The sequence below is a fragment of the Pseudophryne corroboree genome, chromosome 4, assembly GCF_028390025.1.
Source record: "Pseudophryne corroboree isolate aPseCor3 chromosome 4, aPseCor3.hap2, whole genome shotgun sequence".
Taxonomy (NCBI): domain Eukaryota; kingdom Metazoa; phylum Chordata; class Amphibia; order Anura; family Myobatrachidae; genus Pseudophryne; species Pseudophryne corroboree.
Genome location: NC_086447.1, coordinates 354,333,427 through 354,347,482, shown reverse-complemented (window position 1 = coordinate 354,347,482; position 14,056 = coordinate 354,333,427). Strand labels below are relative to the sequence as shown.

The 14,056-nt window shown below is 46.2% G+C and overlaps 1 protein-coding gene across 1 annotated transcript in view; it reads right to left on the bottom strand.

Moving 5' to 3' along the window:
- LOC134910908 (probable cation-transporting ATPase 13A4) overlaps positions 1-14,056 on the bottom strand; it is a 177,476-nt gene that overhangs the window by 29,716 nt on the left and 133,704 nt on the right. Inside the window, exons 25-26 of the mRNA XM_063919294.1 lie at positions 13,125-13,197; positions 11,434-11,608 (exon numbers count right to left, since the gene is read on the bottom strand). Coding sequence (XP_063775364.1) covers positions 11,434-11,608; positions 13,125-13,197 — 248 coding nt within the window. The remainder of the gene's footprint in view (positions 1-11,433; positions 11,609-13,124; positions 13,198-14,056) is intronic.

Genomic DNA, 14,056 nt, shown 5'->3' with positions numbered 1-14,056 from the left:
GAAATGCTCACAATCCTAAAATGTGCCCTGCTTATGGTAAAACCTGCATGAAATGTGGTAGACTTAATCACTTTGCCAAATGCTGTAAAATTAAAAGTAAAACAACCAAAGTGCATGCTGTTAAACAGATGAATTCTTTGTGGATTGCATTGAACTTTGCAGTGCAGATAAGTAAGAATGGATTGTCCCTTTAACTGTTAATGAGATTGTCATTCCCTTTAAGCTTGATACTGGTGCGCAGGTAAATTTAATATCATTTCAAGACTATAAGAGTAAAACCTAAAATTCATCCAGCCAAAGTGAAAGTTACAGGGTACACTGGGGAGGAAATTCCTGTGAAAGGTACATGCTTAGTGACACTGAAATATAAGGGACAACCGTTTAAAACATCTCTACTGATTAAGGATAAAAATGTGCAACCGATTCTAGGATTAAGTTCCTGTGAGAAACTAAGCTTGCTAAAGAAAGTTTTTATGGTGACATCACAAGTAGAAGATGACTGCAAATCGATGTTTACAGAATACCGAGACTTGTTTGAAGGTCTAGGTTGTTTGCCTGGAGAGCATAAAATAAATATAGACACGCAAGTTTCTTCAGTGATACACCCCTGTAGAAAAGTGCCATTTGCGCTGAGAGAAAAACTGAAACAAAAGTTAAATGACACGGAAGCCTTGGGTGTGATACAGAAAGTTGATGAGCCTACTGAATGGGTAAGCTCCTTAGTAATTGTTGAAAAGAAAAATGGACAACTCAGAATATGTCTAGACCCCAGAGATTTAAACAAAGCTATTAAACGAGAACATTTCAAACTACCAACCAGAGATGAAATCATGTCGCAATTTGCGGGTACAAAATGGTTCAGTAAATTGGACGCATCTTCAGGATTCTGGCAAATGAAGCTAGATGAGGCCAGCTCAAAGCTTTGTACATTTAATACACCAGAAGGTCGATACAGATTTCTTAGACTACCATATGGAATTTTGTCTGCTCCAGAAGTATATCACAAAAAGATACACATGATTTTTGAACATATTCCAGGTGTTGAAACAATGATGGATGACATTATTGTCTGGGGATCTACAAAGAAAGAACATGATTCTAGATTGAGACAAGTAATGGAACTTGTCAAGAAAGTGAATCTAAAGCTAAACAAGGACAAATGTGAATTTGGCGTGAATACACTTACCTTTATGGGTGACGTGGTCTCGGATCAAGGTGTAAAACCAGACCCAAGGAAAATATCAGCCATAGTGAACATGGAACGTCCTAACAACAAAGACGACGTCGGAAGATTCCTAGGAATGATTACTTACTTAGGAAAGTTTATTTCTCAACTCTCTGAACGAACAGCCTCTCTTAGATGGTTGTTGGACAAAGATAACGAGTGGATGTGGTCACATGAACAAGAAGAAAGTTGGCAAAACTTGAAACAGATTATTACAGAGCAACCAGTGCTAAAATTCTTTGATCCTGCAAAAAGAATAAGAATTTCAGCAGATGCTTCGCAATTTAGCCTAGGCTCAGTGCTGTTACAAGAACATGAGGATACATGGCAACCAGTAATCTATGCATCAAGAGCACTGACAAGTGCTGAAACAAGGTATGCTCAGATAGAAAAAGAACTTCTAGCGATCATATATGCATGTGAGCGATTTGTGTATGGTCAAACATTTACAGTGGTAGCTATCATTGGTAGCTATCATGACTAAATAATTGCATGACTGTCCCATGAGAATTCAATGAATGCTTATCAGACTACAGAAATATGATGTACACTTGCTGTACTGTCCCGGCAAATACATGTACATTGCTGATACACTTTCTCGTGCTGTGGACAAAAGTGAAGGTTCCAAAAGTCTGATGGATGAAGGGATAGAAGCCTATGTTAATTTGATCGTAGCTTCTCTACCAGTGTCTCTTGCAAGACAAGAACAGATTAGGAAAGAAACTGAGACAGATGACACAATGAAAGTGTTGAAAGATATCATTCTGAAAGGTTGGCCAGCAGAAAAACATGCGTGCCCGCTGTCTATCCATGATTATTGGATGTACCGCAGTGACCTTACAGTTGTTGATGGTATTATTTACAAAGGCAATAGGTTTGTAATACCTGCACGACTTAGAAAAACTATGCTGTGCAAGATACATGAAGGCCACTTAGGAGAAGAAAAATGTAAGCGGGGAGCACGTGAAGTTATGTATTGGCCAAGAATGAACCAAGACATAGCACAGACTACAGCTACATGTGAATTATGTCTTACGTTAAGACCAAAACAACAAGTCGAGCCACTGAGTACTCACGCAGTGCCAGAGAGACCGTACCAGAAAGTTGGCGCAGATTTGTTTGATTGTAATGGGAAAACGTACATTGTCATGACTGATTATTACTCTAACTACCCTGAGGTGAAGACACTACATCCAACTACTAGTAAAGCCGTAATCAATTGCATGAAGTCAATCTTTGCAAGGCATGGTGTTCCTATGGAAGTGTTCACTGACAATGGTCCTCAGTTTTCCAGTGCTGAATTTAGACAATTTGCTGATGAGTGGGAATTTGTCCATACTACGTCAAGTCCCCACTATCCACTCTCAAATGGGTTGGTGGAAAGTTCAGTAAAAACTGTAGAGTCTCATGAAAAAGCTCAATAAGGTAAAGAAGATTTCTACAAAAGTCTTTTAATCTACCGCAGTACACCTTTACAGAATGGACTTTCTCCTGCACAAATGCTGATGGGAAGGAGGATTAGAGCAAATCTCCCGATACATGATGAACTGCTTAATACACATAACTCAGCGTTGGTCAGACTGAGTAAGGAACGTCAACAGGCGAAACAGAAACTGTTCCATGACAGGCGAGCAAAAAGCTTATCTGATCTAAAATCGGGTGACCAAGTCCATCTCAGAGATCACGAGAAAGGTATTTGGGTGCAGAAAGGTATTGTGCAAGCACAAGTAGCACCAAGATCTTATACTATACGTACAGAGCGTGGAACGGAAGTAAATAGAAATCGGGTGGATTTAAGATCTCAACCTAACCATAATGAAGACAACATGACTGAAGAATACCCTTCATCTGACATGTATGATGATCCTGATAATGGTGAACAAACCACGATTCTAGAAAGGTCCAATATAGTCGATGAAACGCAGACTGTGTATGAAAGACCCAAAATGGAAATACGCAGACCTGAGAGACTCATTGAAATATGTTAAATGATGTTCTTAATATGACGTTGTTAATTGTTGCATTGAAGCGTACAGGGCTTATCTGTAAAGAAAAGAGGATGTGATGTTAGTGTATTAGAATGCTTAATATTTGTAGACACTCCCTTACTAACATGTGTAAGCCTGAATCTTCAGTGATGGTCCCTGGGACCACGGGGATGCTGGGAAGTGGGTGGTCCAGTGTGCAGTGTGCCTGGAGTTGGTGATGGAATAAACAGCACATCAGTGAACTCACATGTCTCTGTGTCCTGATGACTGGATTTACAAATGTATGAACAAAACAGGTGGTAGTGTGTGTGGGGAGAGGTGGTGCAGGGTAGCAGCGGTAGTGTAATGTAGTGTGTGCGGAGAGAGGGGAGCCGGGGTAGCAGCGGTAGTGTAATGTAGTGTGTGTGGGGAGAGGGGGTGCATTGTAGCAGAGGTAGTGTGTGTGGGTAGAGGGGAGCCGATGTAGCAGCGGTAGTGTAATGTAGTGTGTTTGGGGAGAGGAGGTGCAGGATAGCAGCGGTAGTGTAATGTAGTGTGTAGGGGGGAGAGGGTGCAAGGTAGCAGCGGTAGTGTAATGTAGTGTGTACGGGGAGAGGGGAGCCGGGGTAGCAGCGGTAGTGTAATGTAGTGTGTGTGTGGGGTGAGGGGGTGCAGGGTAGCAGCAGAAGTGTAATGTAGTGTGTGCGGGGAGAGGGGAGCCGGGGTAGCAGCGGTAGTGTAATGTAGTGTGTGTGGGGAGAGGGGGTGCATTGTAGCAGAGGTAGTGTGTGCGGGGAGAGCAGTGCCGGTGTAGCAGCGGTAGTGTAATGTAGTGTGTGTGGGGAGAGAGGGTGCAAGGTAGCAGCGGTAGTGTAATGTAGTGTTTGGGGGAAGAGGGTGCAAGGTCGCAGCGGTAGTGTAATGTAGTGTTTGGGGGAGAGAGGGTGCAAGGTAGCAGCGGTAGTGTAATGTAGTTGTGTACGGGGTGAGGGGATCCGGGGTAGCAGCGGTAGTGTAATGTAGTGTGTGTGGGGAGAGAGGGTGCAAGGTAGCAGCGGTAGTGTAATGTAGTGTGTACAGGGAAAGGGGTTGCAGGGTAGCTACGGTAGTTTAATGTAGCGTGTATGGGGAGAGGGGAGTTGGGGTACCAGCGGTAGTGTAATGTAGTGTGTGTGGGGAAAGGAGGTGCAAGGTAGTGGTGGTGATGCAATGTAGTATGTGGGGAGAAGAGGTGCAGAGTAGCAGTGGTAATGTAATGTAGTGTGTGTAGGGAGAGGGGGAGCACTGTAGCATCGGTAGTGTAATGTGTGTGGGGAGAGGGGGTGCATTGTAGCAGCGGTAGTGTAATGTGTGTGTGGGGAAAGTGGGTGCAGGATAGTGGCCGTAGTGTGTGTGTGGGGAGAGAGGTCCAGGGTAACAGTGATAGTGTAGTGTGTGGGGAGGGAGGTTCAGGGTAGTGGCTGCAGTGTAGTGTGCGTGGAGGGGGTGCAGGGGTAGTACGTACCTGTCCTGTGCCCGGCAGGTCCCTGGAAGATCGCTCTGTGAGAAGAAGAGGAGATCTGGAGGAGAGGCAGTGCTGCGGAAGGTGAGTAATTAAAGACTAATTAAGCTAATCGGAAAATTCCAATTGCTTAATTAGTCATTAGGGGGGGTTGTACCAGGGACGTGCAGTCAGGGGAGGCAGTGCCTCCCCTGTCATAATGATTCAAATAATAAAAAAAAAAGATATTTATAGCACAGATTCTGTGATAAATATCTTCTTTTATTATTGTAATCATGGCCCCCCTGTGTATGTGGCTGCATGTGAGGGTGGGAGGCAGCGGGAGAGGTGCCTCCCGCTGATAACACTAAATGACCGGGCAACGGGGGGAGGGCAGGGGACAGGGTGCAGCAATGGGCTGGGAAAGCCCATTGAAAATGAATGGAGAAGCGGCACCTATACTGGTGCCTCAATGACAGGGGCGTGCATTCAGCCCCAATGAATGCACGCCCCTGTTAGTCCCCCAGACAGGCCAGGATTGGCTATTGGCCAAACTGGGTAATATCCCTGTGGTGCGATTGGGGTGTGGGGCTGCCTGTCATAAACGGCATTGCCCCCCTCCACGTCCCCTGCTAACTGTTAAATGAATTAACAGAGCGCTGAGCTGCGGCCTGCAGCCGCTATCTAGAGTCGGGCTCCCCCCTTACCGTCACCCCGCTGTTATGTGAGGGCTGCGGCCAGCGGCCGCTATCTAGAGCCGGTCTCCCCCTTCTCATCACCAGGCTGCATTGTGAGCGCTGCGGCACTATATAGAGCCGGCCATCCCCCCCTTCCCGTCATCTGGCTGCAATGTGAGCGTGAGCGCAGCGGCCGCTATCTAGAGCCAGGCTCCCCCCTTACCGCCACCTCGCTGTAATGTGAGTGCTGCGGCCAGCGGCTGCTATCTAGAGCCGGGATCCCCCCTTCCTGTCACCTGGCTGCATTGTGAGTGCTGCAGCCAGCGGCCGCTATCTAGAGCCGGCCATCCCCCCTTCCCTGACCTGGCTGCATTGTGAGCGCAGCGGCCGCTATATAGAGCCGGCCATCCCCCCCTTCCCTCGCCTGCTTACTGGCTGCAATATGAGCTCTGCGGCCAGCGGCCGCTGTCAGGAAAGCCGGCCTGACCCCATCCAGCTGACCAGAAGAGGAGGTCCGCGCACCTAAAGGCCACTGTCGTCATCGGCTTGAACCTTGCGGTAAGAGAAGGTCCAATTGCGGGGTGTGAGGTGTACTATTATGTCTGGGGGAATGAGGTGTATTATAATATTTGGAGGTGTTAGGTGTAATATTATTTTTGGGGGTATGAGGTGTTAGGTTTAATATTATGTCTGGGGGTTTTGAGGTGTAATGTAATATTTGGAGGTATGAGTTGTTAGGTGTAATATTATTTCTGGGGGTATGAGGTGTCAGGTTTAATATTATGTCTGGGGGTTTTGAGATGTAATATATCTGTGGCTATGAATTGTAATATGTCTGTGGCTATGAGATGTAATATGTCTGTGGGTATGAGGCGTAATATAATATTTGTAGGTATGAGTTGTTAGGTGTAATATTATGTCTGGGGCGTAAGGTGTAATATTATGTCTAGGGGTGTGAGGTGTACTATTATGTCAGGGTTATGAGGTGTAATATAATTTTGAAGTATTGATTTCGCCTACTTTGGTATTGGCTCTGCCTACAGTTGGTTTGGTGCCACCCACATGAGGCCACTTTTATAAATTTTTCCAGGGATACTTGTTTCCCAATCCGCCCCTGCCCCCAGATGTGATTGGGCCAGCAGATCCAGTGCTGGATCCGCTGTCCAATGACCCACAGGCGACGCAGGAGGTGAAAGTGGCCGCGCCTGTGTGCCTGAGTGCGGTGGCTCCATTAAGTTAATGGAAGCCCTGGACAACAAAATTGCATTCATGTCCTCCTCCCACTCCCTTCCCAGTCCCAAACACTAATTATTATTTTTTTTTCTATAAAAATGTACAATATACAATATACAACAAGTATGATGAGCAGGCAGGCAGCGGGCATTGGCAGCATCGGACTGAGATGTAAATTAGTGGCGGACGGCTGGGTCAGTTGATGGTGGGCGAGTTTGTAAGCCATTGGTGGTGGCAGCAGGCATCGGCTCAGAGGCAGTAGCGGGCATTGGCAGGATTCGGCGGACATTATGGCTGTAGTGCCTCACCAGCCACTGACCTCACCGCACGCCACTGGGTTGCACAGCAGTTCAGCATCCCTGCCCCCCTCCCTGTAACTCCCCCTCAGCATCCCTGCCCTCGCCCTCCTTATAACTCCCACGGCCACTACTATCAGTCACCTCGGCGCCAGCACTGTACTGGTCACTGCTAGTGCTTGATAAACTCTCCCTGCTACATTGGGCACATGGTAGAAAACTAGAGTGACATGGGAGAGCTGAAGTGACATCATACAATCAGACATTCTGGTCACTAATTACGGTTATAGCCATACTCATCGTTGTCGCGATGCATATGCATGGATATACGCATCGCGGCAAGCTGCAGTATACGCCGAGCTGCAACTAGTCGCAGCCGGCGATTGCACCATTGAAGCCTATGGAGTGCATGCCATAGATGCGGGCCATGTCGTGATGATGATAGAGATGAGCGCCTGAAATTTTTCGGGTTTTGTGTTTTGGTTTTGGGTTCGGTTCCGCGGCCGTGTTTTGGGTTCGAACGCGTTTTGGCAAAACCTCACCGAATTTTTTTTGTCGGATTCGGGTGTGTTTTGGATTCGGGTGTTTTTTTCAAAAAACACTAAAAAACAGCTTAAATCATAGAATTTGGGGGTCATTTTGATCCCAAAGTATTATTAACCTCAAAAACCATAATTTACACTCATTTTCAGTCTATTCTGAATACCTCACACCTCACAATATTATTTTTAGTCCTAAAATTTGCACCGAGGTCGCTGTGTGAGTAAGATAAGCGACCCTAGTGGCCGACACAAACACCGGGCCCATCTAGGAGTGGCACTGCAGTGTCACGCAGGATGTCCCTTCCAAAAAACCCTCCCCAAACAGCACATGACGCAAAGAAAAAAAGAGGCGCAATGAGGTAGCTGTGTGAGTAAGATTAGCGACCCTAGTGGCCGACACAAACACCGGGCCCATCTAGGAGTGGCACTGCAGTGTCACGCAGGATGGCCCTTCCAAAAAACCCTCCCCAAACAGCACATGACGCAAAGAAAAAAAGAGGCGCAATGAGGTAGCTGTGTGAGTAAGATTAGCGACCCTAGTGGCCGACACAAACACCGGGCCCATCTAGGAGTGGCACTGCAGTGTCACGCAGGATGTCCCTTCCAAAAAACCCTCCCCAAACAGCACATGACGCAAAGAAAAAAAGAGGCGCAATGAGGTAGCTGTGTGAGTAAGATTAGCGACCCTAGTGGCCGACACAAACACCGGGCCCATCTAGGAGTGGCACTGCAGTGTCACGCAGGATGTCCCTTCCAAAAAACCCTCCCCAAACAGCACATGACGCAAAGAAAAAAAGAGGCGCAATGAGGTAGCTGACTGTGTGAGTAAGATTAGCGACCCTAGTGGTCGACACAAACACCGGGCCCATTTAGGAGTGGCACTGCAGTGTCACGCAGGATGTCCCTTCCAAAAAACCCTCCCCAATCAGCACATGATGCAAAGAAAAAGAAAAGAAAAAAGAGGTGCAAGATGGAATTGTCCTTGGGCCCTCCCACCCACCCTTATGTTGTATAAACAAAACAGGACATGCACACTTTAACCAACCCATCATTTCAGTGACAGGGTCTGCCACACGACTGTGACTGATATGACGGGTTGGTTTGGACCCCCCCCAAAAAAGAAGCAATTAATCTCTCCTTGCACAAACTGGCTCTACAGAGGCAAGATGTCCACCTCATCATCACCCTCCGATATATCACCGTGTACATCCCCCTCCTCACAGATTATCAATTCGTCCCCACTGGAATCCACCATCTCAGCTCCCTGTGTACTTTGTGGAGGCAATTGCTGCTGGTCAATGTCTCCGCGGAGGAATTGATTATAATTCATTTTAATGAACATCATCTTCTCCACATTTTCTGGATGTAACCTCGTACGCCGATTGCTGACAAGGTGAGCGGCGGCACTAAACACTCTTTCGGAGTACACACTTGTGGGAGGGCAACTTAGGTAGAATAAAGCCAGTTTGTGCAAGGGCCTCCAAATTGCCTCTTTTTCCTGCCAGTATAAGTACGGACTGTGTGACGTGCCTACTTGGATGCGGTCACTCATATAATCCTCCACCATTCTATCAATGTTGAGAGAATCATATGCAGTGACAGTAGACGACATGTCCGTAATCGTTGTCAGGTCCTTCAGTCCGGACCAGATGTCAGCATCAGCAGTCGCTCCAGACTGCCCTGCATCACCGCCAGCGGGTGGGCTCGGAATTCTGAGCCTTTTCCTCGCACCCCCAGTTGCGGGAGAATGTGAAGGAGGAGATGTTGACAGGTCGCGTTCCGCTTGACTTGACAATTTTGTCACCAGCAGGTCTTTCAACCCCAGCAGACTTGTGTCTGCCGGAAAGAGAGATCCAAGGTAGGCTTTAAATCTAGGATCGAGCACGGTGGCCAAAATGTAGTGCTCTGATTTCAACAGATTGACCACCCGTGAATCCTTGTTAAGCGAATTAAGGGCTCCATCCACAAGTCCCACATGCCTAGCGGAATCGCTCCGTGTTAGCTCCTCCTTCAATGTCTCCAGCTTCTTATTATGGACGGACTGCCTGCCGAGTGCAGACACAGAGGTAGCCACAGCCGTGAACTACCGTACTGTACTGTGTCTGCTGCTAATATAGACTGGTTGATAAAGAGATGTCTATGTAACTATGTATGTATAAAGAAGAAAGAAAAAAAAACCACGGTTAGGTGGTATACAATTATGGACGGACTGCCTGCCGAGTGCAGACACAGAGGTAGCCACAGCCGTGAACTACCGTACTGTACTGTGTCTGCTGCTAATATAGACTGGTTGATAAAGAGATGTCTATGTAACTATGTATGTATAAAGAAGAAAGAAAAAAAAACCACGGTTAGGTGGTATACAATTATGGACGGACTGCCTGCCGAGTGCAGACACAGAGGTAGCCACAGCCGTGAACTACCGTACTGTACTGTGTCTGCTGCTAATATAGACTGGTTGATAAAGAGATGTCGTAGTAGTATGTATGTATAAAGAAGAAAAAAAAAACACGGTTAGGTGGTATACAATTATGGACGGACTGCCTGCCGAGTGCAGACACAGAGGTAGCCACAGCCGTGAACTACCGTACTGTGTCTGCTGCGACTGGATGATAAATGATATAAAAAATATATATATATCACTACTGCAGCCGGACAGGTATATATTATATATTATATAATGACGGACCTGCTGGACACTGTCTGTCAGCAGAATGAGTTTTATTTTTATAGAATAAAAAAAACAACAACACACAAGTGAAGTCACACGACGAGTGTTTAACTTTTTCAGGCAATCACAATATAAGTATACTACTAACTATACTAGTGGTCAGTGTGGTCAGGTCACTGGTCAGTCACACTGGCAGTGGCACTCCTGCAGCAAAAGTGTGCACTGTTTAATTTTAATATAATATTATGTACTCCTGGCTCCTGCTATAACCTATAACTGGCACTGCAGTGCTCCCCAGTCTCCCCCACAATTATAAGCTGTGTGAGCTGAGCAGTCAGACAGATATATAATATATATAGATGATGCAGCACACTGGGCTGAGCCTGAGCAGTGCACACAGATATGGTATGTGACTGAGTCACTGTGTGTATCGCTTTTTTCAGGCAGAGAACGGATATATTAAATAAACTGCACTGTCTGGTGGTCACTCACTATATAATATTATGTACTCCTGGCTCCTGCTATAACCTATAACTGGCACTGCAGTGCTCCCCAGTCTCCCCCACAATTATAAGCTGTGTGAGCTGAGCAGTCAGACAGATATATAATATATATAGATGATGCAGCACACTGGGCTGAGCCTGAGCAGTGCACACAGATATGGTATGTGACTGAGTCACTGTGTGTATCGCTTTTTTCAGGCAGAGAACGGATATATTAAATAAACTGCACTGTCTGGTGGTCACTCACTAGTAAACTCTCTGCACTCTCTACACTTCTACAGTACTCCTCCTAGTCCTAAGCTCCAGTAAATCTCTCTCTCTTATAATCTAAATGGAGAGGACGCCAGCCACGTCCTCTCCCTATCAATCTCAATGCACGTGTGAAAATGGCGGCGACGCGCGGCTCCTTATATAGAATCCGAGTCTCGCGAGAATCCGACAGCGTCATGATGACGTTCGGGCGCGCTCGGGTTAACCGAGCAAGGCGGGAGGATCCGAGTCTGCTCGGACCCGTGAAAAAAACCATGAAGTTCGGGCGGGTTCGGATTCAGAGAAACCGAACCCGCTCATCTCTAGATGATGAGTGTGGCTACATCTGTGCATGAGGCAGCCAAAACAATAGTATGCTTTTCTGGGTGTGGGAATTTAGTGTTGATCTGGCCTTTAGCGATTCAGCAATTTAGGGGTGCCAAATTGAGATTATATCTTGCCCCCCCCAACCTAAAAACGTTCTGACGGCCCTGGTCTGAAGTCCAGAAACTAGGCATGCTTCCATAAATGCCAACAATGCTTATCAGATGGCAAATAAGTTAATTCTACAGTAAACATAGCTCATTTACCTGAAGACATCGGTTTCACTGAACCATGGCTGCTGCTGAAGCAGGAGGAAAGCAGTAATCTGGACTACCATGGTGAAAATAAAATGCAGCAGAATTGAGAGTAACAAAGGAGGAGAGAGGAGATGTCCTGATGGTCGGTGCCGAGCAAGCTTTGTTGCAGGGCCAGTCAGACTCACTATAGGAAGAACAGAGCAGAAACATTGCTGCAGATCACTCATGTGGTATCAAGCTGTTCTCTACAGGGGATGCTGTCAAAATCCTGGCAGTCAGAATACTGATATCGGCATCCTGATGGTCAGAACCCTGATGAATCCTAATGGTAAGTATTGGGTTAGGGTTAGGCACTAAAGGTAGAGTTAGGCTGCGGGGGTGGGGGAGGTTACGGTTAGTCTGGGGAGATGAGGGTTAGGGTGAACTGCAGGAGGGGTGGGTTAGGGGTAGGGTTAAAATAGTTACCCGGATCAGTGAGGACTATGATCATCAGGATGCCACTGTCAGCATCCTTACCATTCTTGTGACTGCAGGGATTTCTTACCCAGTCCCTCAGCAGTGACGGCCGTAACTAGGGTGGAGTGGCCAGTGCGCTCACACAGAGCACAGATGCCCTGTGGGCAGAACCGGATGCCTCCATCTACGATCGCTGATCTGTGTTTGCCGCTGAGCATCTACTGCCTGTTGCAATGTATAACAGTAGCGGTATACCCTGCTCTTTCTCTGATGGGCGCACTGCTACTAATATGCATTACAGCAGGCATTACTGCTACTGCCTCCCCTGTGTGCACTGCTCCCTCCCCCAGCTCTTGCAGAGTCTGCAGGGACTGGAATAGACATCATGATGTCTCTCCACAGTCCAGTCCCACAGTGCCCTGCGCAGAGGAGCTGTTCCATTAGCGTTGGGCAGCAGAAGCCAACAAAGAGAGGCGAAGACTGGCAGCCTGTAACAGGAGATCTGTCACAGATTGGTAAGTGCTGCAGTCTGCATCTGTTATTAATGGGTTAATGGGGTCTAAGTGAGAGAGAAGTATAAGGAAGGAGGGGGGTGATGTGTAACATAATGTGTAAGGGTTATTACTGTGTGGCATAATGTGTAAGGGGCATTACTGTGTGCCATAATATGTAAGGGGCATTACTGTGGCATAATGTGTGTAAGGGCACTACTAATGTGTGGCATAATATGAAAGGGTACTACTGGGTGGCATAATGTGGCGCTACTGTGTAGTGCAACATGTATAAGGGGCACTACTGTGTGTTGTAAACTGTTGTAAGTGAATAACAGGTGTGCTGTGTGTTGTAAGTGAATAACAGGCAACAATAACAGGCAACAGTGAATAACAGGCACTTCTGTATAACATAATATGAATAAGGGACACTAATATGTGGCATGACATAAATTATGGGTACTTATAGTATGTGTGACGTAATGTGAATAAACATGCACTACTGTGTGGAGTACTATTGTGTGGCCATGCCCCTTCCCCGTGAGACCACACCCCTTTTTGTGACACGCACCTTCAGCGTGCACTGTCCCTATTTAAAGGATGGGGGGAGGGGCACCAATGCCCTTATTGGCACAGTTCACCACAATGTCTAGTTACGGCTCTGGCTACATTACAGACACAATCTATAGTCCCCTGGATGAAGAGATGAATTACAAAACACTAATATTGTACAAAATATAAAAGGATACTTACAAGTTAAGGGAGCTGGAAAGTTTATAACAAAACTTTGCACAATATACAGATAGTTTCCAATAAGTGTTTGTTTCTGAGAGAAGGAAATTACAAGTGAATATAGCTTAAGTATGAAGCAAGTTAGACAAAGTTCAATGCATTATAATAAATTACATGCCTAAAATGTTGTCCATGTTTATTTAGGTTCTGTCAGATTATACTGTATGTAACACCAAAACAAATCAGACAATGGAGGGGCTAAGAAAGCTTGGCCTGTGTAATTGGCATAAACACACAACCCATAATAAGCATTGCCATACATCAAGTGTAATGCAGTGTTTAATAGTTCAAGGAGTTTCCTTATGAAATGCAAAATTATTATAATAGGTTAAAGCCAACTCTTACAAAAATAAACATGAGATTAGTAAAGGGCTAGTGCCAATGAAATGAGAGGAAATAAGAACATCCACTCCAACCAAGGTCTTTGCCAGGCCTTCAAGTGTAAGTGGGGTGAGGCCAAGACAGAAAAGTGTAACTTTAGTATTCTGTATGAGGGCAGTCTGGTTTCTGTAATTGGTTGGAAGGTTGAGGGATTTAAGGATTACAAGGTCTTGGAAGGGGAAAACTTTTTTTTGCTTGAAGCAGACCAACCTGTTGCCAGTGGTTTGCAACATGAAATAGACTAATATTGCTATGCCTCATAGTAGTAATAGTAGGAAGTGAGACTTTAGGGTATATTCAATTAGAGTCGGAAACTGCCGTCTTGTCGGAAAGATGGCAGTTTCCTACTGGAATAGGTCGAAAGGGGTTCCAACCTTTTCAATCCAGCCTCATTTTTTCCGAGAAGTGTGGAATTCTGACTTGTCGGAAGACTGTCGGCATACACACGGATCGGCGGCTTCAGCCGCTGAGCCACGTGTATTGTGGGAAGCGGGGCCAAACCCTACAGGTTT